This window comes from Melanotaenia boesemani, chromosome 9, assembly GCF_017639745.1.
Source record: "Melanotaenia boesemani isolate fMelBoe1 chromosome 9, fMelBoe1.pri, whole genome shotgun sequence".
Classification (NCBI taxonomy): Eukaryota; Metazoa; Chordata; class Actinopteri; order Atheriniformes; family Melanotaeniidae; genus Melanotaenia; species Melanotaenia boesemani.
In genome coordinates, this window is record NC_055690.1 from 8,757,147 (window position 1) to 8,784,024 (window position 26,878).

The following is a 26,878-nucleotide window of genomic DNA, read 5'->3' on the forward strand; positions in this document are numbered from 1 at the left end:
GGGAGTGACTCATTGTACTTATCTTTTTAGCAACATTTGAAAACAGACAAAACTCAAAAAATATTGCCTGTACATACATATTTTAATGTTTTATATTATAAAAACAATTTTCACCCATTCATGCAGTGCTTGTTTTATATAAATGCAACTTTTTTTAAATCATATACACCAATGAGCCAATTGAGGATAATGTTTGGTTTTGTATCCTCACTAAGGGCAGTGAAATGTGGCATGGACAAGCTGGGCCAAAAAAAAAAACTTAAGTTATCTGGGTGAGTGTTCTCCTTCAGCTACCACCACCCCTTACTTTCAACAATTTGGTGAAGAGAAAGCTAACAGAGGTCTGTACTACGAAGCTGGATTTTATCTTATTGAGGTAACTTAAGGGTTAACCCTGGGTTTTCCATCCTATGACGCTGGTACACTTTTTACTGGGGTAAATCACCATGGTAACTTAAGTTGAATGGCTAACCTGCTCTGGAGCAGGTTATGTTTTGGATGTTAACGAATCGTTAGAGGAGCACTTGGGAGAGAAAGAGTTTTTAGGGACAGATGCATCCTTTTGATGTCCCTGATGACGTTCTATACGAAAGCTAAAGATTTTCATCGGATGGACTGCTCTACATTTGTCAGCTGTTGGGCTGCAAACAAATTCCACTGTTTTCATCAATACAGTACAATAAAGACGGTGTGAGAAAAAAAAAAGCCTTGTCACTGCGCGCTGTGAAGAATGTTTTGTACTTGTTCTTGACTTGTTTCCAAGTTTGTTTAGCTCCACTAGGGTTGCTTCTGAAATGAGGTCAATAATAATGGTCAGACATGACAGATCCATGAATTTATGGAACGTACAACTACTCGTGCCGTGATGGTGAGGAATTAATATTCCAACACAAAGCGTGACACAGGGTGCTGAGCCTCAAAAGAACTGAATGGAAAATATAAAGGAAACGGCCCGAAATGTCTGAGCCATAATAACGTGAAATTGAGTGATTAGAGTGCTGTCTGTTTATGTTGTCTTATGAATTAATTTTATATAATCTCAAGAATTTACGCATTAACAGTTGGACATTTTTCTGACAGCCTTCCTTTCTGGCTGTTGCCGTGGCAACAGTGTTGCTTTTGGCCTGGATGATGTGTTTGAATTCTTTGTATTTTTGAAGAAAAATTGTCTGCTCCTCCATGATGAAGCAAGCTGCTCTGCAGGGTTTCTCAATTTCTGTGATTGGTCAGACGCTGCAAACACCACTCCTTTTATGCGAGCGTGCACCTATCGAGATGCAAAATCCTGGGTTAAATTTCCGAATTGATAACAAGCTTCGTAGTACCGCTTATCAGGTTTGTCTGGGTAAGTCAACCCAGGTAACAGAGAGATCTCTCGAGTATGTTAATACTGCTTCGTAGTACAAGTCTCAGATTAGCAGCAACTGAAATAGCCCACAGATTCTTCCCACAACTGTTTTCCCTACAGCTGCACTGCACTCAATACAAGTAATATTCAAAGGGTGATGAGATTACTCCATCTTAATTAGACAAAAAAAATATCTATGAATAATTTGTTCAAATAAAAGATTTTTAAACACAAAATCACTTAATGCAAACATACCATTATTCTACCATCTAAGACTTCCCCTTTTATGAGGGCAGCATTTTGGATAATGTGCTTGCGGTGTAGCTGTTTTTGGAAATAATGATGCAACTCAGGAGTGTGTCCAGAAAAATGTAACTTAAAATCAATAACTGAATGTCAAACTGAACCTTGGTTTCAGGATAACTGTTGAATAACTGTGGAAACGAACACTTTTTTTTACTGAAACCACAACATTTTCTCATCATTGCCTATGTGGTAAAAACTGATCAGCTACAAGTTAGGTTAGACATTCTATGGTTAGATATTTCAATTTCTGGAAATATTGCTATACTTCCTATGATTGGGTAACTTGAATGCTACTGTTCATTGTTTATTTGCCAGAGAATGATGTTTTATAGTTTTTAACTGTGCAGTGCTGATAGCAGCCTTTGCAAGAGGAAGCAGGAGCTAGCAGCAGCCCTTCATGGTAGTTTTGATGGTAGTTTTCTTCATGGTTTGCTTGAAATACCTTCAGCTGCATTTTCTCTAGTTAAAAAAAACTCACTGATTAAACAAGTAAAAAATACTCCCTTTTACAGATTTGTATTCTGGCCTGCAAAAATCACTTTCAGTTTCAGCCAAAACGAACAATAGATTCTGCTAAATAAAATAGCTATGGCTGAACACAGTATCCAGAAATGTAAACTGAAACTGTATAAAGGACGGACACTGTGGACATCTATGGTCAGAGGAGTCCTTGCTTGCGTTTGGGGAAAATGGACATTAAGTCCACATGCCAAAGATGACAAAGACCATAGATTCAGAGGTGTATAATGGAATTATGGAGAGAAAATGCTACAATAAATGCAAAGTATTTTACTGGCAGGTCCATTTTTATAACAGATGGACAATGCCATACGTCATTATTGTGCAACATGAAGAGGATGATCACGCAATGGTGACCACAGAGTGTCGAAGAGTTCAAATAAATTGAAACAGATTCCACACTCCAACAATTTGTATCCCAAAAGATGACAAAGTGTAATTTCCTTGTAAAATGAAGGGTTATGTAACACTAAGATAAACATACCATTGCCACCTGGTCAGTAAAGACACTGAAAATCATTTCTGTTGATAAAGATTTAAACAAATTAATAAATTACAGACTTCGGAAAACATTTCTGTAAAGGAGTTTTGTTGTTTCCTCCAAATAATTCGCACAATTTCTCACAAATTTGACAAACAACGGGAAGCAAAGTTTTAGAAAATAGAAGACACTTGGAACTAAATAATTTTTGCTCTTGCTGTGAGGAGTGGTCTTACCATTGTCGTCGCAGGAGTCGGACCGAAACGAGCTCAGTGACTGGACCTCTGAGTTACTGCCTTTGTTGCTACCTGAGAAACACGTTTCTTCTTCTGCCATGTCAACCATCTTCCCTGCAGGAAGAGATGAGGCGTCACAAGGGCCAAATTTCTAAACAGGCATGCAGAGTAGTACATGCTGGAAAAGTAAAACTGACACCACCAACTGTTGTTTGTCAGACTAATGGCTTTGCAGTAATACTAAACCTTTTCAGCAGCAGGTGAATCTGAGCTACTTAATTCAGTAAATACTTAGTAAATGATCTAACCTTACACACTGCTCAGCAAGAATATTAAAACCAGTGGAAGACATTGTGAGAAACAGTTCTCATTGGGTTATAAAGTAAAGTTCTGTGAGGAAATACACAACTGTGGGAAGGCAGACCCCAGCCCTCGACCAGCAGGGCCAAAAGGATCTATTACTAATGTCGCTGAACCAGCCACTGCAGGACAACCTCAGCTGTTCTTTCTACACAGCCTGACTAGCCAGGCCCCGGTGGAGGCATGAATAGGGCTTATTTAATATTAGATGGGTGATCATATAATGGTTGATCAATGTATCAGTTTATCCAAAGTGTTTATTTACTCCTTCACACAACACTCAGTATTTCTTATTCTGAATATCTATACAATTCTTGTGGGTGGTTTGTTGTTCTAGCATAGCAAGAACACAGTGATGGAGTTGACTGGGATTTTCATTTTAAAAAGCAAAGAAAGTTAGAGAATATTGCAGCTTGTTTTGCTGTGGATAGGTCTTGAAAGATATTCAGCTACATTTAAAGATGCAAGTTTTTTGTGTCATTCATAAGCATTTTAGGCTTTTGGTATTTCATTTTGCACTGCTAACATATCATGCTCAATGGTTAACTTCAGGGTTTTAGGGTAATATACAGAGGGCATTATCATCTTCACATCATTTTATAGCATGAAAAGTAAAAATGAAATATATGCAGTAAAATATTTTGTGAAAATAGATGACTTTACTATTTTATGGAAAATATTAGCTCACTTTGAACTTGATGGTAGAAATACTTCTAAAGAAAGTTTAAAAAGGGGCGACAATAGGCTGGAAAAGACTAATGAAAAACACCTGAAGGAGCATTTGTTAACTGGGTTAAGTGGCAACAGGTCAGTGACATGACTGGGTATAAAAGGAGCATTTTAGAGAGGCAGAGTCTCTCAGATGTAAAGATGGACAAATGTTCACCAAACTGAGACAAAAGAAGAAAATTGTGGAACAATTTTAGAGAAATGTTTCATTTTCAACATCTACTATGTTGTTTATGTTCTATTGGGAATAAAATATGGGCTTATGAGAACTGCAAAACATTGAATTGCTTTTATTTTATTTTATATCTTCCCTACCTTTTTTTGGAACTGGGTTGTACATCATTATATAAACAGCTAATATCAAAAGTTACCATTTCAACATTTTGCTGACAGGCTAGTTGTAGTGATATTATATTACAGTAATCTAATACTAATTACTCACTTTGCCTAAGTATAATCGTGCAGCTCACAGAGCAGACGTCAGCATGCCTTCAGATGTTTCAATTCTAATTTATTTATCCGCTTTGGTGCAGATAGAAATAGTCCAAATCATTTCAAAATACAACTCTTATTTAAATAGCAGGTAAAGTATTTTTTTGTTGCACTCTAAAAAACAAAGTTTTCCATCCGTCCATCCATCTGTCTGTCCGTCTGTCTGTCCATCCATCCATCCGTCCATCCATCCATCCATCCATCCATCCATCCATCCGTCCACCCGTCCATCCATCCATCCATCCATCCAGAAAGAAAGAAAGAAAGAAAGCTACCTACTTTAGCAGGTAGTTGTGCACACTTACCCTCATCGCTGCTCAGAGGGCTCTTGCATATAGAGTCACAGTCTGAGCGACAAGGTGACACTGGTGGTAGGGTTGGGGCCACGGTGCACACCACCAGCCCCATCGTGGTTGTTCCAGTCAGGAATCTCGGTGATTCTGGGTGAAAGGTGCTCATCTCAATGTGCTCCATGATGTGGCCATCTGACACCTTCTCTAGTTCGGACAGTGGGTCTCCTTGGAAACAAGGTCCATAAGCCACTGGCCTAACAGGGACTTGTGGAGGTCCTATTATCCCTGTCCCCACCACCATGGTGGGCTCTATTCCTGGCTCTGAGTACAGGTTTAGATGTTCTCCTGGTGCGCAATGTAAAGTCTTAAATGGTACACAGTTAGCCTTGTTGAGCAGTGCAGCAGTGGCCGGGTCCTGCACCAGAGACAGGTTGCTCCGCGAGTAGTTCTTCTGGAAAACTTTCTTGCGGAAACCGACGAAGACGAAGATGAGGATGATGATGACAAAGAGCACCACAGAGATGCCAATCAGCTCCTCCTTACCGACCACAGCATGACCAGCCTGCATGTCAGGGACAATGACGGGCCGCAGGCTGCAGCGCTGACCCACAAAGCCCGGTGTACAGTTGCAGTAGAAGGAGCCGGGAGTGTTGACGCAGGTGCCTCCATTCTCACATTCACCCTCTGGGTTGCCTCGGTCACATTCATTTACATCTTCCTCACAACTGCAGGATGGAGGGATTGAAAAAAAAAGGGGAAGAGATTAGCGTTATATTACCTCTGTTTTATGCCCTAGCAAGGACAGAAACCCAAAGAGTCAAAAAGAGAAGTAAAATGGTGGTACTATATATTGTACTATGAGACTGATTATATTTTGATTTGACTTTATTTCACCAATAAGTCTAGAAAGGAAACTTGTCTTTCTCTTCTTCACCTATGTGGACAATTGCTCATCTGATCCCCCAAACCCAAATATGCTCTTAAAAGCCTCCAGCTGATCCAAAATGCTGCAGTGAGGGTTCTGATAAGGATTGTCAGCAGAGATCAGAGTTTTTCAGTTTTATCTTTTCTTCACTGGATCCCTGTTAATTCCAGAATAGAATTTAAAATTCTTCTCCTCACATTTAAAGCTCCTAGTGACCAAGCTCCATCGGTCTTAAAGCTCTTAAAGATGACAGAGTTCCATATTTTTTCCAACAGAGCACTTCCCTCTCAGAAAGCAGGTTTACTTGTGGTTCTTCAAGGTTTTAAAATGAGAATAGGAGGCAGAACCTTCAGTTGTCAGACCCCCCTCTGTGGAACTAGCTCCCTCTATGGCTCCAGGAAGCAGACACCCTCTTTACCTTTAAGACCAGGCCTCGGACTTTCCCTTTTGATAAAGCTCATAGTTAGGCCTAGCTTGGTGACCCTCGTCCATTCCTCCATTTTGCTGCCATAGGCTTAGACTGCTGGGAGACGTCCCATCATGAACTGAGAACCTCTTTCCATTTTTGGCTCCCTGCTCTTAATTTGTTCATGTCTGAATATGACATTGGCATCATTAACTAGAATTTCTCTTCTTCTCTTTCAGCAGGTCTCGCTTGCGCTTGTTAACTCTTCAGTCCTGTCCACTCCACCCCAACCGATTGAGAAAGATGGCCGCCCTCCCTGAGCTGAGTTCTGCTGGAAGTTTTTTTTCTCATTAAAAGGCCATTTTTTTTCCACTGTCACCTGTTGGCCAGGTCATGCTAAGGATGGGGAACTGAATCAAAGACTAGATGCTGATGCAATCCGTTAATTTTCTTTAGCAAGGCAATTATTTTCTATGAATTGTTTTTTATGACCACAGTGATTATCAATTGGACTAATGTGAATTTGTTTTAATGTGATCACAATGAATTGGCCTGAATTGACTTGAAGTGCCTTGAAATTACTTTATTGGGAATTGGCTTGTAAAAATTCTTCCCTTTTAAAAATTAGTAGAATTTCTTTTTAGATTCACAAACAGCTACATCAGTTAATAAACACTGATATATTCTCCACACTACGTACAAAATATAGAAGCAGGACCTTTAAACTCCTCTTTGTGTGTGTAGTTCTTGTGGTAAAAGCCAATTCAACTCTAGGAAGAAAAAGTGAGTCATTGCACTCATAGAGCTGTTCTAGGAATGCTCTTCACAGAATTTAGCAACATTTAGTCGCACATAACTGTTTACTGCTAGTTGCTTGTAATACAATAAAATAAAATGTTGGCTTAGCTTCTCACGTAGATTTTCAGGATGCAGAGTTTCTACTTCATAAAATAAAGATTAAATACTATAAACTAAAAGTAGGAAAACAGTGCTTCCTGTCAGATAGATATGAAACAAAGCTTATTATTGTGGGTTTTCTTTGGGACCTCCATCTTTATCCACAGTCCAAAAGCATGCAAATAAGCTTCAATAGTGACTCTGAAGTGACCTTAAGTTTGAGTGCTCATGGTTATTTGCTTTAGTGTATGCATCACAGAGATAACCCAAAGACCAGCCTGTCCATGGTGTACCCTGAATTTTAGATTTGTGTGTTTGAACTGGAACTTACATCAGACCCCTGAAGCCTCTCCTGCAGCTGCAGAGGAACGCGTTGCCGATGGGCTTGCACACACCACTGTTTTGACAAGGGTTGGGAACACACACTGTTACCTCCATTTCACAGGTTCCTCCAGTGTACTGAGGATTACAGCTGCATGTGAACCCTGACAGACAAATAAGACAGAAAGATGGACAAGAATATTGTGTTAATTAAGAATGACATGCAGTAAATGCAATATTTACACACAATAACTCAAATATATCACACAAACACCTGCACACAAGCACACAATGCAAATGCATTCTGAAAAGTTGGGACTGAACTTGCACCCATTCCTATCACTTACCACCAGAGGGCAGACTGGTGCAGGTGGCGCCATTGCGGCAGGGTTGATGCAGGCAAGGGTCAGGGTACAGGATGCAGCCCAGTTTCATCTCAGTCAGTTCAACTACCTCTGCATACTGTAAAGGTTTGTTCTGCACAGGCAGCTCTCTGTTATTAAACATAATAGAGTCCAGACACCCTTGGAATCCGTTATGCACCCACGGGTCCTTCTGGGAGTCTGTAAGGCTGGGTAAGTTAGGAGACTGCACCTACCAAGTGATAGTTAAAAATTTAGAATTAGTGATATGAACAGCCTGAAATGGGCATACATATCGTATATCTATTTAGTACCTCTTCTTATATTTAGAGACTCATTTAGCAGGTGAAGCATCTTATTTAGATGTGCTTAAAATGTTATCACCCTTCGACCACATGTTAAGTTCTGCCATTTAAAAATTGTTATACATTAAATAGATGTTTGAAAGCCAAGGAGCCTGCATAATGTGCAACAAACTGAAAGCTCATTAGAGACTGAGGGACTGACCAGTGCACCAAAGTAGATAGTCCTGTCTCGAGGCAGTGTTTGTACTAATGATGGTATATGCCGTTGTTCAATGTAGCTTTCATCCAGCACCAGGCTACTGAAATTGCGATGTAGCTCCATCGCCACGGTGTGCCAGCTGCCATCATTGATGCGACGACCCAGCCCATCAGAACTGTCACCATCTCCATGGAAATCACAGGCTAGCTGTAAACACAGCTTCCCCTCTTGCAACTGTACCACACACACACACACACACACACACACACACACACACACACACACACACACACACACATACACTTTAATGTATTTAGTCATTTAATCAAGATATTTTTGTCTACTCATGATTCCTATAAACCTCATGAAATTCTATTAACCTCATTTAAGGGAAAGTATAGATCACAACAGAAGTCATTTAACGTTATCTTTCCTATAGAACAGGTTTATACTTTGTCCCTTTAATAAAAAAAACTAAACAGCCTTTTGTTATTTATCTGATTTGCAGGGTGGCTTGTCATTTCTGTCTCTACATAGTGGCACATTTATAATATTCCCTCCTGGCTGAACAACCTAAGTAAGTAGGCAAATAAATAAATACAGACCTTACATGCATACATTCATGATTGTATGTATCATACATACATGAATATATGTAACAGGGCAGAACTCTGCACAACAGTGAGAGCACAGGAGAATTGTAAATGTGTCACCATGTAGAGATAGAAATAACACAACGGTGTGTAAATAAGATTAAAACATGGGACTAGATGGATGGATGGATGGATGGATGTCTTAAGGGAGGATCGAAACTGCCAAAATAAAAAAATAAATATAGAAATATAAAAATGGCTCTATAAACAAATTTATGAGCCAATAAGTTACTCAAAAAATTCCATTAAGAAACCTATTAAAGAGACAAATACATATTTCTTTTTCTTATTTTCAACTATGATGATTGTCCAATAGGTAAGAATCTGACCCAAGGACACGTCTTGAAAGGCCGCCGACGTCATTTACATAAGATAAAAGGAGACAGAAATAAATACGTTTGGAAAAATAGAGAAAAAAATGCAAGATTGGATATAATGAGAATATAAATATGAAAAATAAAAAAAAGTGTCAATAAATAAATAAATAAATAAAATGTGAGATGACAAAACACAAATAAAACATTTTGGAGATAAGAAAAAATAAAAGGAAAATAATACAAAAATAAATACAGGCACAAATGTATAAATAAATTGAACAGAAAATGACTTGAAAAAGTAAATAAATAGAAATATTAACACAAAGTTAATGTAAAACAGTCGAAAAGGACAGAAGAAATATAAAGTTTTCTAATATTTTATAGGTTTTATAACCTATAAAATATATAAAATATTATAAATGTGCCACTATGTAGAGACAGAAATGATAAGCCACCCTGCAAATATGATAAATAACAGAAGGCTGTTTAGCTTTTTTAATAAAGGGACAAAGTATAAACCTGTTCTATAGGAAAGATAACATTAACTGACTTCTGTTGTGATCTATACTTTCCCTTAAGGTTTCTTTTTATAGGTTTCCTAATGTTTTTTTTTATTATTTATTGGCACATCAGTTTGTTTATAGAGCCATTTTTATATTTCATTATTTATTTTTAATTGGCAGTTTTGGTCCCCCACAAGAGAAAAATGCAATAAATCATGAGCTTCTAGTCATGCAGTGGAATAGGTTTAATGATGTACCCACTAGATGGCAGTATTACAGTACAGATAGTGTCCTGCTAACCTTTAAGCTAGGGGTGCCCAGGTCTGGTCCTCGAGATCTACCATCCTGCAACTTTTAGATGCAACCCTTCTCCAACTCACTTGAATCAAATGACTGGCTCGTTACCAGACCTCTGCAGAGCTGAATGACATGCAGATGACATCTTATTCAAGTGTGTTGGAGAAGGGTTGCATCTAAAAGTTGCAGGATGGTAGATCTCAAGGACCAAACATGGACACCCCTGCTTTAAGCGTTCTGAAAACATTACAATTTTATGTTCTGCCCTCATGAATTTTATATAGACAATCAATTAAAATTTTCTGCTTATATTTACTCTATAATGTAAGAAATATCATAACTCTGCTCCTCTTTTGGATTTATTAGGCAAGTTGACATATTAGTGTAATGCAGCAGATTAAACGATCTATATAACACAACCAATATGAGAGAATTTTACTTTCTGCTGTAACATATAACATGCTTCCCCAGCAGGAAGCTTACAGCAATAACAGAGGTACTTGGATACCATTAAAACTGTAGAACATTAACAAGAAAAAAAATAAAAATAAATAAATAAATGGGAATGACATGATTGCATGTTACCAACACAACCAAGCTGCAGGTTTGAAGGTTCAGGTGTGAGTGGTTTGTTTTACTATTTCTTTTTTAATCACTAGTTATAATCAGGTCAGGTGACCATGGCTTTCTGTTTTGATTGGCTGACTTTATAGCATGACCTATAGACTCTTTGATTAGCTAAAGAGATGTTGGTGTAATCTTCATAAATCTGTAATTGACTACCACCTGCCAAAAAACAGAAACATGTTTAGAAAATGCTACAAGACCATGAGTTATGTAAAAATAAGGTACTCTATCAACAAGTAAAAAACTGAAGGAGACTAGATCCTTTCATCTGCCATCTATTGGTTTCAACACTTTCCTTCCCCCACCAACCAGAGGTGATGATCTCAGCAAGTTCAACTCTCTGACTCTCCAGTCTTCTGACTCCAACTTAATGCAGTGGCAGCACAACTATGCATGTTTACGTACCTTGAGAATGATGCATTGCTCTGTCTGCATGTACATGATTACTCCATGGCTCTGCAGTGTCCTGATCCTCAGAGTCAGTTTCACCTCCATCTGCAGCTGGTCAGACAGTCTGTACTTTATGTAGCTGTTGCCAGAGAAACTCAGGGACGAATGGCCTGCAACCAGAACAATGCTTAATGTTAGTCTTCACTACACTAAATGCACTCTGTAGGGACGTTAATGTTTTGTTAAAGGCTGTTATTGCGTTATTATATTCATGCTGACATTTGAGTGATTCTTTTTTGTTTTGTTTTGGGTTTTTTTTATTGGACACACACCTGCACATGCTCCAAGTTTCCCAGGTGGACACTGGCATGCGTAGCGTCCTCTGGTGGCTCCTACTGAAATACATTGCATATCTGCTGGACACAGCTGGTCTTCACACTGTTCTAGCAGAACAGGACAACTGGCATCTGTGTGCACATCCACAGGGTCAGAAAGAAAGTACACTTAACACAACTATCAACTGAGAAAATCTGGGTGTAAAAATAATTTATTCTACTTTGAAACATTTCAAACATATCTGATTTTTTTGTATTGATTTGGAAATCTTTACAAAGTAATTCAAAGAACAGTTTTAAATAGTTTTAATCTGCTGCTTTATTCACCTAGCCTTTAGTGAAGGAAAAATGCTTCATAAGTTTGTTTCTAACTATCTGTCCTCATTTTTCTTGCCTTCAGTCTACTGAGAATTACGTAACCGTTTTACCTTTCTGGAAACCACACTTAGGGATTATGTGCACATCCCTCAGCTGAAAGAGCCCAGCGTCTCTCCCACAAAGTGACAGAATGATAGTTTGTGAAGAACATCCAGGTTATGTAAGTACCATGTTTTAGTTTTAACTCCCTAATGTTAATCAGATGCTTTATTTCCTAAACCTAACAAACTGGCTTTGTAAAGTTTGTATTGAAGCACAAAAATTAAGGAAATTAGTGTTTGGTGAATTATTTCTTTGTTGTAACAACACTTCTTGGCAATAAATCGCAATAAAGTCTGTTTAATTCCCTTTTAAATGGAGCCACATTTGTAATGAAAATGCATTTGTGGGATGAGCAGCAGAGCTGAGTATGTGGGGCACTTAATTTCTTGTTATTATACAAATAATATATTCACACAAATATATACTCAGATGGAAAAGGTGAAGATTCCCCTCTAGCTCAGGAATGAAGTCTTGCTCCAAGTGGAGGAGTTCAACTATTTTGGGGTCTTGTTCATGAGTGTAGGTGGAATGGAGCAGGAGGCTGACAGGTGGATCAATACGCTGGTCTGTCGTGGTGAAAAAAGGAGCTGAGCCAAAACGTAGTGTTCCTGATTCATATTCCTACCCACAGCTGTGATCACGAGCTGTGGGTAGTGACTGAAACAATGAGATCACAGATACAAGCGGGCAAAATGAGTTTCCTCGGCAGGGTGGCTGAGCTCTCTCTTCCAGATAGGGTGAGAAACTCAGTCATCCAGCAGGGAACTGCTGCTCCTCTGCATTCTATGACCACAGTAAAGTGGAAGAAAATGGATGGATGGATGGATGGATGGATGGATGGATGGATGGATGGATGGATGGATGGATGGATGGATGGATGGATGGATGGATGGATGGATGGATGGATGGATGGATGGATGGATGGACAGACTCTTGTTTGGTGTTGTTTATTGGACTGCATGATTGGAGTCTGAAGAAACAAGACTTACTGGCATTACTTCATTCTGTTACCCTCTGTTTTTGGTGCAAAGGATTGTTTGCATTTTCTCCACACTTTGGTTCTAAGACCAACCAACCACCGGGGTTCATGCTGAAAGATGCTGCTAGTCAGGCAACAATCAGACACCTAATTGTACCTTGGGTACCTGAAGCAAAAGTCAAGAGCAGATTGAGTTGTTTGGCATTGCCAGAGAAGATTTGGCAAGTTTTCATGGGCACAACCCATAAACTCAACTCTGCTGCTCATCCTACTAATTTTCTTTACAAATGTTGCTCCATTTAAAAGGGAAATAAACAGACTTCCAAACGTATTGTTAATAAGCTTTGTCACACTAAAAAATTACCTACACTCACTTCCTTACTCGTTGCAAGCTTATTACTTTCAGATGATTAAATGAGCTATAAAAGTTCCCATCCTAATGCAGTAGTCTGCATTTAAAGTTCCATTATCGTTCTTCTCTTGTTCCACATTAGATATGAATAGAGGAGTTTATAAGCAACTGCTGTGGTCTAATCTACTGATCAGCTCAGTTCAGAAGAGCATCCAATGCAGCATTTACAGCTATTAATATTCAGTGTTGGAGAGATACATAGACACATATTTCTGTCACTTACCATTGCACGTACAACGTGAGGTTCGGCGGAAGCGCGGTGAAACGAAGCTGAACCGTGGAGTGCTGTACGTGACCAGGTTGTGAGAATCCAGGATGATATTCTGTTCACATTGCGCTCCACGACACTCCAACCCAGAACAGTTTTTATCCAGGATAGCTGACACTCGGAGCACCTCCTCCAGCTTCCACCGTGATGTGCTGAGCTTCTGGGTGAGGTAAGCTGCCTTATAGTACCCACCTCCTACTTTTTCCACAGTGATAAGCATGTCAAGTTGTTGCGTCCCATCAACTGGCTGTAAGCTGAGCAGGTGCAGTGTGTCCTGCTGCTGAGATTGGGCAGCCTGCTGCATCACCTTCAAAATGCTTTTAAGATGCATTGCCACAAAATTTTGTGGTGCTACACTCTCAAAGCGAACCATTACCGCGTCACGTAGCATCTCGAGTGTTGCCTGCTCCACATGTATGCTCACTGGCACAGACACGACAAAGCGTCCATCACTAACACTGGCATTGAGAAAGTACCTGCCGGCATCTAACCCACCAAGAGCAATGATTTTTCCATCATGAGGACCGATCTTAAATAGACTGCGCTGAGCTGGGGTGGCATGACCGAAAGTCAGTGCATCGTAAGGGTCGGCATCAGTGGCGTGCAGTTGACCCATCACACCTCCAGGAAACTCGTCCTCCATAGTCACAATGTGAATTTCCAGTGGCAGTACCACTGGCCGATGAAGGCTCTCCTCAATGACTCTAACAGTGAGCATGGAGGTGGAGGACAAACAGGGAATCCCAGAGTCCGACACCTGGAGGAGGAGGGACAGCACAGGCCATGAGATAAAACAGATGAGCAACATCATGGACAAAGAGATGATAAACAAGAAGCGCACAGAGTTCAGTAATGTTTTTAAGTAGGTTTAGTTTTAAAGAAGCATTTGTTTAAATAAATTTAAATGAATTGTTTTTGCTTAATCCTCAGAACTAGCCCTGCTGTGCTAAAATCTAAATAGCAATAAAACAATGAGTAGGGCTACAAACTGTCCTCTGATTTCTCCTCCTTACTTTTGCTGTCCAATCTTGCTGAGCACCTCACTGCACTTTTCTCCCTTTCGTAAGAAATCCTCTATTTCATCACTGATGGCTGATAATGAGGTTAAACACTTGATTTTTAGTGAAGAGGGACTTACATGATTTTGAAAAATAGCTGGGACTTATTGTATTAAATATTGTCCTATCAAACACTGGATGTTCAAAGTATTTCTTTTACTTATTTATATCTGTCACAAATTCCATTGAACCTTTGATGTTTTAGAAATTTTCACTTGAGTTTGTTAGAATTTCTTTTTTAAGTATGTACATTTATATACTGTACTGTACATTACTGTACTTGCCACACATACAGTTTGTACGATGTACTGCTTGGTGATTGTCCTTTTTGCTTTTTGGTTAAATTTTAATAGCAAGGGACTTTAAAAACTTTCATGCTTCTCTTTTGCCCTGCATTGAGCTGTTTGTATTATTTTTAAGTGCATCTGTATTTTTTTCTTATATTGTGCAAATAACATTGAAATACTAAACATTAACCCATCATGAGCTCCAGGTAATGGTCCACTTGATGCTTTTCAAACTGATGTTTAACTCTACCTGTATCTGAATAACATATTCAGTAGCCAGGTCCCTTCTGAACACCTGATTGGCCACAAGAGTTCCATCTTTTTCCAACACAAACTCCCCGCCTTCGTTTCCTGACAGGATGCTGAAGGAAAAAGGTGGCCCGTTGTGAGAGGAATCCTGATCGATGACTGAAAACTGCAGAATGCTTGTGCCAATTGGCTTGTTTTCCTGGCAGGAGTTGAAGGAAATGTGAAGAATGGGTAAATTATTACTATATGGTAACATTATTCAATATTTCAACCACAAATAGATTTCAAAGGTTAATACTTAAGGCATAAAAATCTATAAACAAAAAGTTAATCACATTTAGACTCAGACCTCAGGATATAAATTCTGAAAAGAGATTAAAACAGTTAATTGTGAGTATTTAATGATTAACTACTTGTATTTAATGCTGCATCTACTGAAGGTCATTTTCAAAGGTGTGTCAGGAACTAAATTCAAGATTTATCTTGGTCCTTTCCTCGAATTTTCCTCCTTTTTGTTTTGCTCTCCACTAAAATTGTCTTATCTTTCAAGTGTTGACACACTTGGTGATCATAATTAAATCAAACCTGCCCTGTTCAACCGAAAGGACCGTGCATTCTGTTAGTGCACAATCTTTGATGTCTAAATGTTTGGAGGGCAGATTGTAGATATTTGAAATTCATTCTGTACCTTTGCGCATACAGCTATGTGATCACATCTATGTGATTTTGCACATAGTAAAATATTCATGGCTATTTGTCCATGTGCCCATGGATATGGACACATTTTTTGGATTGTCTATTTTTTTTCAGGTTTGGAAAATCAATGTCCAACAAAAATTCCTGTCATCTTTAGACGGAGGTAATCTGCGACATATTCCATGATTCTGAATTTGAAAGAAAGTCCTTGTTCTTAAGTCCAACATCTCCTCATCACAACTCACAGCTAAATCCTGCCTTTGCTACCGGCTCATACCAGAGTAGTCTTGTTTGGACCAAAAGTATTTAATGGGCCAAAAGTCCTGGCTATTAGCAAAGAGGGAGACCCAGTCAAGCCCTGCTAAAGCCCTGGAGGCGAAAGTGGAAGCGCAGTGGCCCTGGCACACACTCGCTTCCCAGTCTTTTGCAGTAATCTGGGTTTAAACTGGGCCTTGGCTCAGCACATATGATTTGCCATTATAGGACATTTAACTGCCTCTTCTACTTTTTATTCAGCAGTATAACCTTTATTTATTTAACCAGGTAAAAAATGTTTGAGAACCAGTTCTCATTTGCAAACATGACCTGGCCAAGAGGCCCCAGCAGGAATAAATAACGTACATACATACAAACATACAACTGTGCATACACAAGAACCACAATACAACAATACAAAAATACACCTAACAACGCAGACTATATAGGCATGTCTTGTAAACGTAACACTCCAATTTGGGCACTGCTCCCTGAATCTGTCAGCAGATGTGTCGAAGCACTGATTCTTCTGGTATGTAAACATGAGCTGCAGAGAAAGAGCCTGCAGAGGCTTTAAGGGATTTAGACTTTGTGCAGATTTACTGTAGTCGAAATTATACTGAACTAAACCGTTTTTCTGAACTAACAGACCACATTGTCATCCTAATTTTAATTTGGGAAAGTCAGATGTTTTCCTTTATTTTGTTTTACCTGTATGACAGTAGTGATGTTAGCTGGGGAAAAGATGGGTGGGTTGTCATTGATGTCAGATATATCTATGTTGACCAGTGCAGTGGAAGACATTGGTGGAACTCCAGTATCCTGTGCTCTGATGGCCAGCGAGTAGCTGGGAACCTAAACAAACAAGGGTAACAATAAAAATATTTAAAATAAAAAATATTTAAAGAATAAACAAAATCTACATCCAGCTGTGATCGCAAATGCATCACTCAGCATTCAGGGTGTTTGCAGAGCTGTTATGTTAATTACACCATAATCAATCACTTTATGAACAAACATCATCTCAGTCATTCATATTTCTGAGCTTAACTATAGCACACTGAACAAAGTGTACAGAATTATTAGGCAAGTTGTATTTTTGAGGATTAATTTTATTATAGAACAACAACTATGTTCGCAATGAACACAAAAGACTCATAAATATCAAAGCTGAATATTTTTGGAAGTTGGAGTGGGGCTTTTTTAGTTTTAGTATCTTAGGAGGATATTTCTGTGTGTGCAGGTGACTATTACTGTGCATAATTATTAGGCAACTTAACAAAAACCAAATATATACCCATTTCACTTATTTATTTTCACCAGGGAAATCAATATAACAACTCAAAATTTACAAATATACATTTCTGGCATTCAAAAACAAAACAAAAACAAATCAGTGACCAATAAAACCACCTTTCTTTGTGAGGACACTCAAAAGCCTGCCATCCATAGATTCTGTCAGTGTCTTGATCTGTTCACGATCAACATTGCGTGCAGCAGCAACCACAGCCTCCCAGACACTGTTCAGAGAGGTGTACTGTTTTCCCTCCCTGTAGATCTCACATTTGATGAGGGACCACAGGTTCTCTATGGGGTTAAGATCAGGTGAACAAGGAGGCCATGTCATTATTTTTTCTTCTTTTAGACCTTTTCTGGCCAGCCACGCAGTGGAGTACTTGGATGCATGTGATGGAGCATTGTCCTGCATGAAAATCATGTTTTTCTTGAATGATGCTGACTTCTTCCTGTACCACTGCTTGAAGAAGGTGTCTTCCAGAAACTGGCAGTAGGACTGGGAGTTGAGCTTGACTCCATCCTCAACCCGAAAAGGTCCCACAAGCTCATCTTTGATGATACCAGCCCATACCAGTATCCCACCTCCACCTTGCTGGCGTCTGAGTCGGAGTGGAGCTCTCTGCCCTGTACTGATCCAGACACGGGCACATCCATCTTGCCCATCAAGACTTACTCTCATTTCATCAGTCCATAAAACCTTAGAAAAATCAGTCTTATGATATTTCTTGGCCCAGTCTTGACGATTTATCTTGTGTGTCTTGTTCAGTGGTGGTCGTTTTTCAGCCTTCCTTACCTTGGCCATGTCGCTGAGTATTGCACACCTTGTGCTTCTTGGCACTCCAGTGATGTTGCAGCTCTGAAATATGGCAAAACTGGTGGCCAATGGCATCTTGGAAGCTTCACGCTTGATTTTCCTCAGTTCATGGGCAGTTATTTTGCGCCTTGTTTTTTCAACACGCTTCTTGCGACCCTGTTGACTATTTTGAATGAAACGCTTGATTGTTCGATGATCACGCCTCAAAAGCTTGGCAATTTTAAGAGTGCTTCATCCCTCTGCAAGACATCTCACTATTTTTGACTTTTCAGAGTCCGTCAAATCTCTCTTCTGACCCATTTTGCCAAAGGAATGGAAGTTGCCTAGTAATTATGCACACCTGATATAGGGTGTTGATGTCATTAGACCACACCCCTTCTTATTACAGAGATGCACATCACCTGATATGCTTAATTGGTAGTAGGCTTTCAAGCCTGTACCGGTTGGAGTAGAACAACATGCATAAAGAGGATGATGTGATCAAAATACTCATTTGCCTAATAATTCTGCACACACTGTAGTGCTGTTATCAAAATCCCTTATAACTTATAGCAATAACCTAGGGCTAACTGCTCATCAATAATGTTTAACGTTAGCTAGTGTGCTAATGTTGTTAACAATCGTCAGCATTGCCCTCTGATTGTGTATCATAACATTAAAACATAACATTTTTCTTATTGAAGATGAACACAAAAAACGCAAAAAGCAAAAATTTGCCCCCAGCCCAGGCAATTAAGACAATACAGTTGTCATAGATACTTGTCGCTTTATCTGATGTAGCAACTAGTAACAACTGATAAAGACGGTAAAGTAGGGGTATCTCATTTCCTAGGGGAATGTTTTCACCCCTTCATCCTTCCCACTTTATTTTAAGAGGTAGGAAAAACAAAGGGTTGGGGGAGGAGTAAAAAAGAGAAAAGGGATTTGGTTAGGTTTAGAGTTAAGCATTCAGTTGCAATGTTTGCCCAGATGAGTGTGTGTCATTGGTGGTTTCGCCTCAGTGAGATGGTTCTGTGGTTCAAATCCAAGCTGGTTCTTTTCTTTGGAGAGTTATTTATCCCAGTGTGCGTGTGGGTTCTCTCCAGGTACTCCAACTTATTCCCACAATCCAAAATCACACACACTGGGTTAACAGGTTGTTCTAAATTTACTCTAAGTGTGAGTGGTTGATTGTGTGTTTTCACCCTCTGATGGAAGAAGGTATAGAAGATGAATGGATGTGTGTGTTTTCTTACTGTCTCTCGATCCAGCTGCTTGTTGACTTTCATAACCCCACTTAGTGGTTCAATGAAAAACTGGCTATCCTGGTCTCCACTGACAATGGAGTAGAGGATGGCTCCGTTCAGTTGACTGTCACCATCCTCGGCTACCAGCTGCAAACACAAACATACAAAGATATGGTGAGAGAAAGTGCCGGAAAAGGGTGGAGTGAATCTACAAGTCGGGAATGAGGTCCTGCCCCAGGTGGAGGAGCTCATAGATCTCGGTGTCTCGTTCACGAGTGTGGCAAGGATGGAGTGGGAGATTGACAGTTAGATCGGTGCGGCGTCTGCAGTGATGCGGACTCTGCATAGTAAAGAAGGAGGTGAGCCAAAACACAAAGCTCTCGATTTACCACGAGCTGTGGGTAGTGACCAAAAGAACAAGATCGCGAATTCAAGTGGCCGAAATTAGTTTTCTTCACAGGGTGGCTGGGCTCTCCCTTAGGGATAGGGTGAGAAGCTCGGTGATCCGGCAGGGGCTCAGAGTCACTACTCCTCCACATCGAGAGGAGACAAATGAAGTGGCTCGGGCATCTGGTCAGGATGCCTCCTGGACGCCTCCCTGGTGAGGTGTTCCGGGCAAGTCCCACCAAGAGGATGCCCTGGGGAAGACCCAGGAAATGCTGGACGGACTGCATCTCTTGGCTGGCCTGGGAACGCCTCAAGATCCCCCCGGATGAGCTGGTGAATGTGGCCGGGGAGAGGGAAGTCTGGGTTTTCCTGCTTAGTCAGCTGTCCCTGCAATCCAACTCCGGATAAGTGGCAGAAAATTGATGGATGGACTGATGGATGGATGGTGAGAAAAAGTCACAATTTACACATCTTATAAGTTGTATAATAAGACAAATGTAAACTCTACCAACTAATCAGTGAATGAATGTTTCCATGGTTACAGTGAACTTCATATTCGCATATATGATTCTAGTCCTTCAGAGATACTTAATAAGCAGGTTATTTTTGTTGTATACCTACATTTGCACAGGTAGGATCATACAAAAATGTTTATGATGAGTATTATTAGAATAGTTCCCATTTTTTGTCTTTTTTTTCTTCCTGTCTCTTTATCATAAATAAACAAACATGTCTTTAACATGACAAAAAGGTGTGCTAACAGGCTGGAAAAACTCATCAGGCGGGCGGGCTCTGTGGTTGGCATGAAGCTGGACTCCCTGGTGACAGTGGCAGAGAGGAGAACACTAAAAAAACTACTGGCTATTGTGAATGATGCCAGTCACCCTCTGCACACTGTCATCAGTGCACTGAGAAGCCTGACCAGTAACAGGCTGCTCCTCCCCAAGAGTAGGACCAGCCGGCTCAGAGACTCCTTTGTCCCCCGAGCCATCAAACTGTACAACTCTGCATTAGTCAGGAGGGGGAGAAGGAGGGGGGAGAGGGAGGTTTGCAGTCCGTCTGATACAACACATGCACAATAACCCATACAAACAGTTGCAATAACTTATACGTGCAATAGTGAACTGGGAATCTGTACCACCTCTACTGTGTGCAATGCTTGTTTATATTGTTTTATTTAACTTATCTTATTGTTATTTATTGCATTCTATTTGTGCTTTTCTTGCACCTTGTTGCCTCTATTTTGCTTTGTACCTGTATATATTGTGTCTTGTGCTTGTCCTGCTTTTTACTGTTGGTGTTGTATTGCTGCTGGTACCCAAATTTCCATGAGGACTCTCCAAAGGGATTAATAAAGTATTTCTATTCTATTCTATTCTATTCTGTTCTATTCTATTCTATCACCAACCAGTTTATGCTTCTTGAATCCTGATCAAAAACGCGTCACTCATCAGTCAGGGTGTTGGCAGACCTGTTATGGCAGAGGTGTCTTTTAAAAAGGAAATTTGACCGATCACTGTTGTAAAGTGCTTGCTAAGTATTAATCATTGGGTTACAGCATAAAGATGGCTTTTTCTTGGGAATTGACACCACATAAAATGAAGACAGCATAAAAATTACAAAAATATGATGATTTATCATTTGAGTTCAACTGTTTGTTCTTGATTATCTCTACCTCTTCTACCAGGATGTAAACAGTCCTTTGCTTTCTCCTGGTCCTCCTAAAATCCACAATCTTTCTTTTTTGTTTTTTTCTTTTCTATTTTTTTTTTTTTTTTTTTTTTTTGTAATGTAGATGAGTTACTTGTCCATCACTGATACACCACACCACTGCAGAGTCAAAATAATACCTTTGACCCAGTAATGGCCAAATAGGGCCACTTTATTTTTATTCTATCCCAACTTCCTTTGAAACCAGGCAGCATTTATTATTTCTGAAACATATCATTTTTATTCAACATTTAGATAACAACATAAATAAAATGGCTGCAGATTGCTAACCAGTGACGCTGTTGGACAGGTGGCGTGTATAAAGATGGAGTAATAAAGAGATGGAACTACTTGTGGTTGCCAGAAATAATCAAATTAGGACTCTTTTGGGTAACTGTAGAGGGTGGGCTGCCATCTAATGTGCTGGCCTAAACAGGAAAAGGAAGAGTCTCCAACGATAATTTAATCTTGGTAGCTTAGCTCCTCCACATCAAGAGGAGCCACATGAGGTGGCTTGCACTTCTGGTTTGGATGCCTCCTGGACACCCATTTGTTGAGCTGTTCTGGGAATGTCCAACTAGGAGGAGACCCTGAGGAAGACGCTGGCAGGACAAGTCTCTCAGCTGCCCTGGGAACACCTCAAGACCCCTCCGGATGAGCTGGAAGAAGTGAGTGAGGGGAGCGAAGTCTGGGCTTTTCTGTTTAGGCTACTGCTCTCGAAGATGAGGATGGATGGATGGATGGATGGATGGACGGACAGACGGACAGACGAATGGATGGATGGATAAATGGATGGATGGATGGATGGATGGATAATAATATAATAATAATGCATTTTATTTCTTGGTGCCTTTCAAACACCCAAGGTCACCGTACACAAAAATAAAAAATAAATAAAAAGACAATAAAAACATAAATTACATAAGAGTTAAAAGAGATAACGGACATTGATATAAAAATTACACAAAACAGTCAGTATACATGGGTTATAGGGAGTATGCCAGTTTAAACAGGTGGGTTTTGAGTGCAGATGTGAATGATGGAAGGGAGTTGATGTTCCTAATCTCGGATGGAAGTGAGTTCCAGAGCTGGGGAGCAGAGCGACCGAAGGCTCATGGTAGAGAGACGGGCAGAGGGAACAGTAAGGTGAATGGAGGAGGATGACCTGAGAGCACGGGAGGGAGTGGCAATATGGAGGAGATCAGACAGATAAGGAGGGGCCAGATGGTGAATACCTTTGAAAGTGAGGACCAGTAACTTATAGTTAATTCTGTATTTTATTGGGAGCCAGTGGAGTTGTTGAAGGACAGGGGAAATATGTTGAAAGGAAGAGGTGCGAGTCAGGATACGAGCAGCAGAGTTCTGGAGAAGCTGCAGTTTCTGAAGTGATTTATTGGGAAGACCGAAGAGGAGTGAGTTACAGTATTCGATGCGGGATGTGACAAGACTATGGATAAGGATTGCAGCAGCATGTGGAGTGAGTGAAGAGCGTAGACGATTGATATTACGAAGGTGGAAGTAGGCAGACCGAGTAATGCTATTGATGTGGGCTTGAAATGATAGGGTGCTGTCGAGAATGACGCCGAGACTCTTGACCTGAGGGGAGGGGAAAATGGTAGAACTGTCAATGTTGATGGAGAAACTGTGAGATCTGGTTAGAGTGGAGGGCGTGCCGACAAGTAGAACTTCAGTTTTATTGCTGTTGAGTTTGAGAAAATTGGAGGAGAACCATGCTTTAATTTCCTGGAGGCAGTCGGAGAGAGAGGAAGGAGGAAGAGAGGAGTGCGGTTTGGAGGAGATGTAGAGCTGGGTGTCGTCTGCGTAGGAGTGGAAGTTGATATTATGTTTACGGAAAATGTAGCCAAGGGGGAGAAGATATGTGATGAACAGAAGGGGGCCCAGGACTGATCCCTGGGGTACACCGGCAGAGACAGGGAGTGACTCTGAAGTGTGGGTCTTGAGTTGAATAAACTGTGTGCGGTTAGAGAGATAGGAGGAGAACCAAGTGAGAGGAGTATGAGAAACACCAAGGGCTGCCAGTCTATTGAGGAGGATGTTGTGTGAGATGGTGTCAAATGCTGCACTGAGATCTAAGAGGATGAGGATTGTGAGAAGACCGGAGTCAGCCGCCATCAGCAGGTCGTTGGTGATTTTTAGCAGAGCAGATTCTGTGCTGTGAAAAGGACGGAAGCCAGACTGGAATTGTTCATAAAGGTTATTGTTAGTGAGGTGTTTGTGGAGCTGAGAGGCGACAACCTTTTCCAGAATTTTGGAGAGAAAGGGAAGATTAGAAATGGGACGAAGGTTATTGAAGTCAGATGGATCAGCACCAGGTTTTTTGATGATCGGAGTGACAGCAGCAGTCTTGAAGGCTAGTGGAACATATCCGGTGGTGAGGGAGGAATGAATGACGGCAGTGATGTGAGGAACCAATGAAGGGAGACAAGCTTTGACGAGCAGGCAGGTGGAAGGTTTGGATTTCAGAATCAGTTCAGAAATATCAGATGGGGATGGAAGAGTGAAATCTGAGAACGGGTGTGGGATAGAAAGAAATGGAGGTAGAGGGTCTGTGATGGAGACAGCAGTTCCTCCAGTGGCAAGCTGTTGATGGATGTCAGAGATTTTAGAGGTAAAGAAGGACAAAAGGGAACTGCAGACGTCAGTTGAGTAAAGATGAGGAGGGAACATGTCCGGAGGTTTGGTGATATTATTGAACAGTGAAAAGAGAGATTTGGAATTTCCTTCATTAGAGCAGATTAAACCAGAATAGTATGTGGATTCTACTGAAGCAATACAGTCCTTATACAGAAGAATGTGGCTATTGTACATGTCCTTGTGAATGGTGAGTCCAGTTTTCTTGGAAAGGCGTTCAAGCCGGCGTCCTTCGGCTTTAAGTTGGCGCAGGGCAGGAGTGAACCATGGAGCAGAGCGGGAGAAGGAGACACATCTGTGTTTCAGTGGAGCAAAGATGTTTAGAAGGTTCTTGAGGTTGCCATTGTACTGAGAAACTAAATTATCAGGAGTGGAAACATTGCAGGGAGTTGGGAGGTTATTTATGGCAGAAGACAGTGTGTCAAGATTGATATCCTCAATTTTCCTGAAGGAAATTAAACGGGGAGGGTGGGTTTTATAAAGAGACACACTTATTTTAAAGGAGATTAATTTGTGATCGGAGAAGGGAATGTGATGGGCTATAGAATCTGTGGGAATTACACCAGAGCAGCAAACCAAGTCCAGAATATGATTTTTGGAGTGAGTAGAGAAATTTATATATTGGTGCAGTCCAAAACTGTTTAGACAGGAACCAAAGTCTCTGGAAAGAGGATTATTGTCCTTGTCCATATGAATGTTGAAGTCACCAAGTATTATCAGATTTGGAGAGAGTGAGGATAGATGGGCCAGAAGAGCAGCAAAGTCATTCAAAAAGTCCTTGTTGGATTTAGGTGGTCGGTACACAATACATAGAATAATAGGAGATGAACCAGAGAGTTGTAAGGCCATGTATTCGAATGAATTAAGCGCCAGAGCCTCAAGTGGCTTTACTTTCCACTGCTGGTGGTGAATCATCGCGAGACCACCCCCCCTACCGGAGCCGCGAGGTTTACACATGTAAACAAACTCAGGTGGAGCGGATGAGTTCAGATGAATAAAGTCATTGGGCTGTTGCCATGTTTCAGTTAAACAGAGAAAATCCAACTTACAGTCCGAGATGAGATCCTGGATGAGATCCCCCTTGTTTGTAAGAGAACGGATGTTGAGCAGACCGAGGTGGAGTGTGGTGACGGGGTTAGCCGACCTAGCCAGGCGGGCTAACACAGCATGATCAGCTGCACGGCAAATCCTCAGATTCCCGGGATTCACCCCGCGCCGATGGAGTCGAGGAGAAGAGGAGCGGCGGGGTTGGCCCACAAAGCCAGCGACAGGTACAAGGCAGACATCAGGAGGATCCAGGGAACGCCAGGGCACCGCATACGATCCAGATCCCAGTTGGAAAAGCGAGGAGAAGCGAGCCAGGGATGTCTTAAGCCTCACCAGATGACCACCGCGTTTGCCGCGTTTGCGGGAGCGTCTCTGCCGCAGGAGGAGGGCCGACGCCCTGAACAGGTGAGCCGGAATGCCCGATAGCAACGGGGGGAGAGTTGTATGATGGCTGTAGCAGACCGTTGATGGAACTCCAGCATTATACTGAAGTTCCAGAAGAAACTTACGATCATACATCATCAGACATTCCGAAAGAAGTGAGCCCAAGCATAAAATCAGCAAAAACTTAAACCAAAGGGAGAGCAACAGACGAGCAGCCACGTACACCGGCGCCATCTTTCCTAACAAAAAGGTAACTCAATACCAGCTGGAGGATGGATGGATGGACGGACAGACGGACAGACGAATGGATGGATGGCTGGATGGACATATGGATGACGCTTAGTATAGTATTTTATTCGCCCTTTCCTTAAACACCAAGGAGACAAGAGGCCCAAGTGGATTTGTCCACAGTTCCTACAATGACCACGCCTGTGTTTTCCCATATGGGTATTAAGTTGGTTCTGACCGGGTTTCAGCTGGGGCCCATTTTGTTGAGGGCCTATGTGGGGCACATATTTCTAAAAAAATATGGGCCCTGTTTAATTTTTCCCTGTTTATGGACATGCTAGCTGGACATGTTACACATATGTAGTCTCTAGGTGATTTCCACATGGGTCATCAGAATCCACTCCTTTACTAGTGGTCCTAGGCTTTGGGCAGGATGCAATGAAATGGCTCATTTCATCACAGTAGATGCACTTTCCAGACAAGGTATCAGACAGACCCAGATGCATAGGTTCTGAGGTTAATGCTGTGGCAACTATGGCAAGATCTCCTGAGAAGAGAACAGACTGCTCTTTCTTTATGTCTCTCTTCCCCATTTTGTCTCCATCAAAATGCTTTTTATTCATCAAATGATTTGAAAATAATGGAGGGTTTTAAAAACTATGCTCTTTATTACTCTTCATTCAAGACTAAAGGTGTAACAAAGACCTAACAATCATACAATATGTTTTAAATAACAGTTAAACTTGGTGGGGTGAGCGGATAAAAGGTGGAAATAAATCGGGAAGACATTACAAGGGTTAAGAGGTTGTTAATATTTTTGCAAGAAAATAAAGAGGCTAAGGAGGTCTGTGTATTGCAGGGGTGCCCAAGTTCAGTCCTCGAGATCTACCATCCTGCAACTTTTAGATGCAACCCTTCTCCAACACACCTGAATCAAATGACTGGCTCGTTACCAGGCCTCTGCAGAGCTGAATGACATGCAGATGACATCTGATTCAGGTGTGTTGGAGAAGGGTTGCATCTAAAAGTTGCAGGATGGTAGATCTCGAGGACCGGACTTGGGCACCCCTGGTGTATTGAGAGTTGCTAGCTCATCATTAATTTGATAATGGCACAAAAACACTACTGGAACACTAATTTCTAAAAGCCTTTCTAGCCTAGTCAACTACTAGCAGTGCAAGCTTTATTGCAAGGCCCCCGACAACTCCC

At 40.9% G+C, this 26,878-nt stretch overlaps 1 protein-coding gene across 1 annotated transcript in view; it reads right to left on the reverse strand.

Moving 5' to 3' along the window:
- fat3a (FAT atypical cadherin 3a) overlaps positions 1 to 26,878 on the reverse strand; it is a 127,193-nt gene that overhangs the window by 16,089 nt on the left and 84,226 nt on the right. Inside the window, 11 exon segments of the mRNA XM_041994271.1 lie at positions 2,891 to 3,004; positions 4,777 to 5,489; positions 7,324 to 7,477; positions 7,661 to 7,907; positions 8,183 to 8,413; positions 10,982 to 11,136; positions 11,299 to 11,433; positions 13,336 to 14,137; positions 14,976 to 15,173; positions 16,637 to 16,780; positions 19,271 to 19,408. Coding sequence (XP_041850205.1) covers positions 2,891 to 3,004; positions 4,777 to 5,489; positions 7,324 to 7,477; positions 7,661 to 7,907; positions 8,183 to 8,413; positions 10,982 to 11,136; positions 11,299 to 11,433; positions 13,336 to 14,137; positions 14,976 to 15,173; positions 16,637 to 16,780; positions 19,271 to 19,408 — 3,031 coding nt within the window.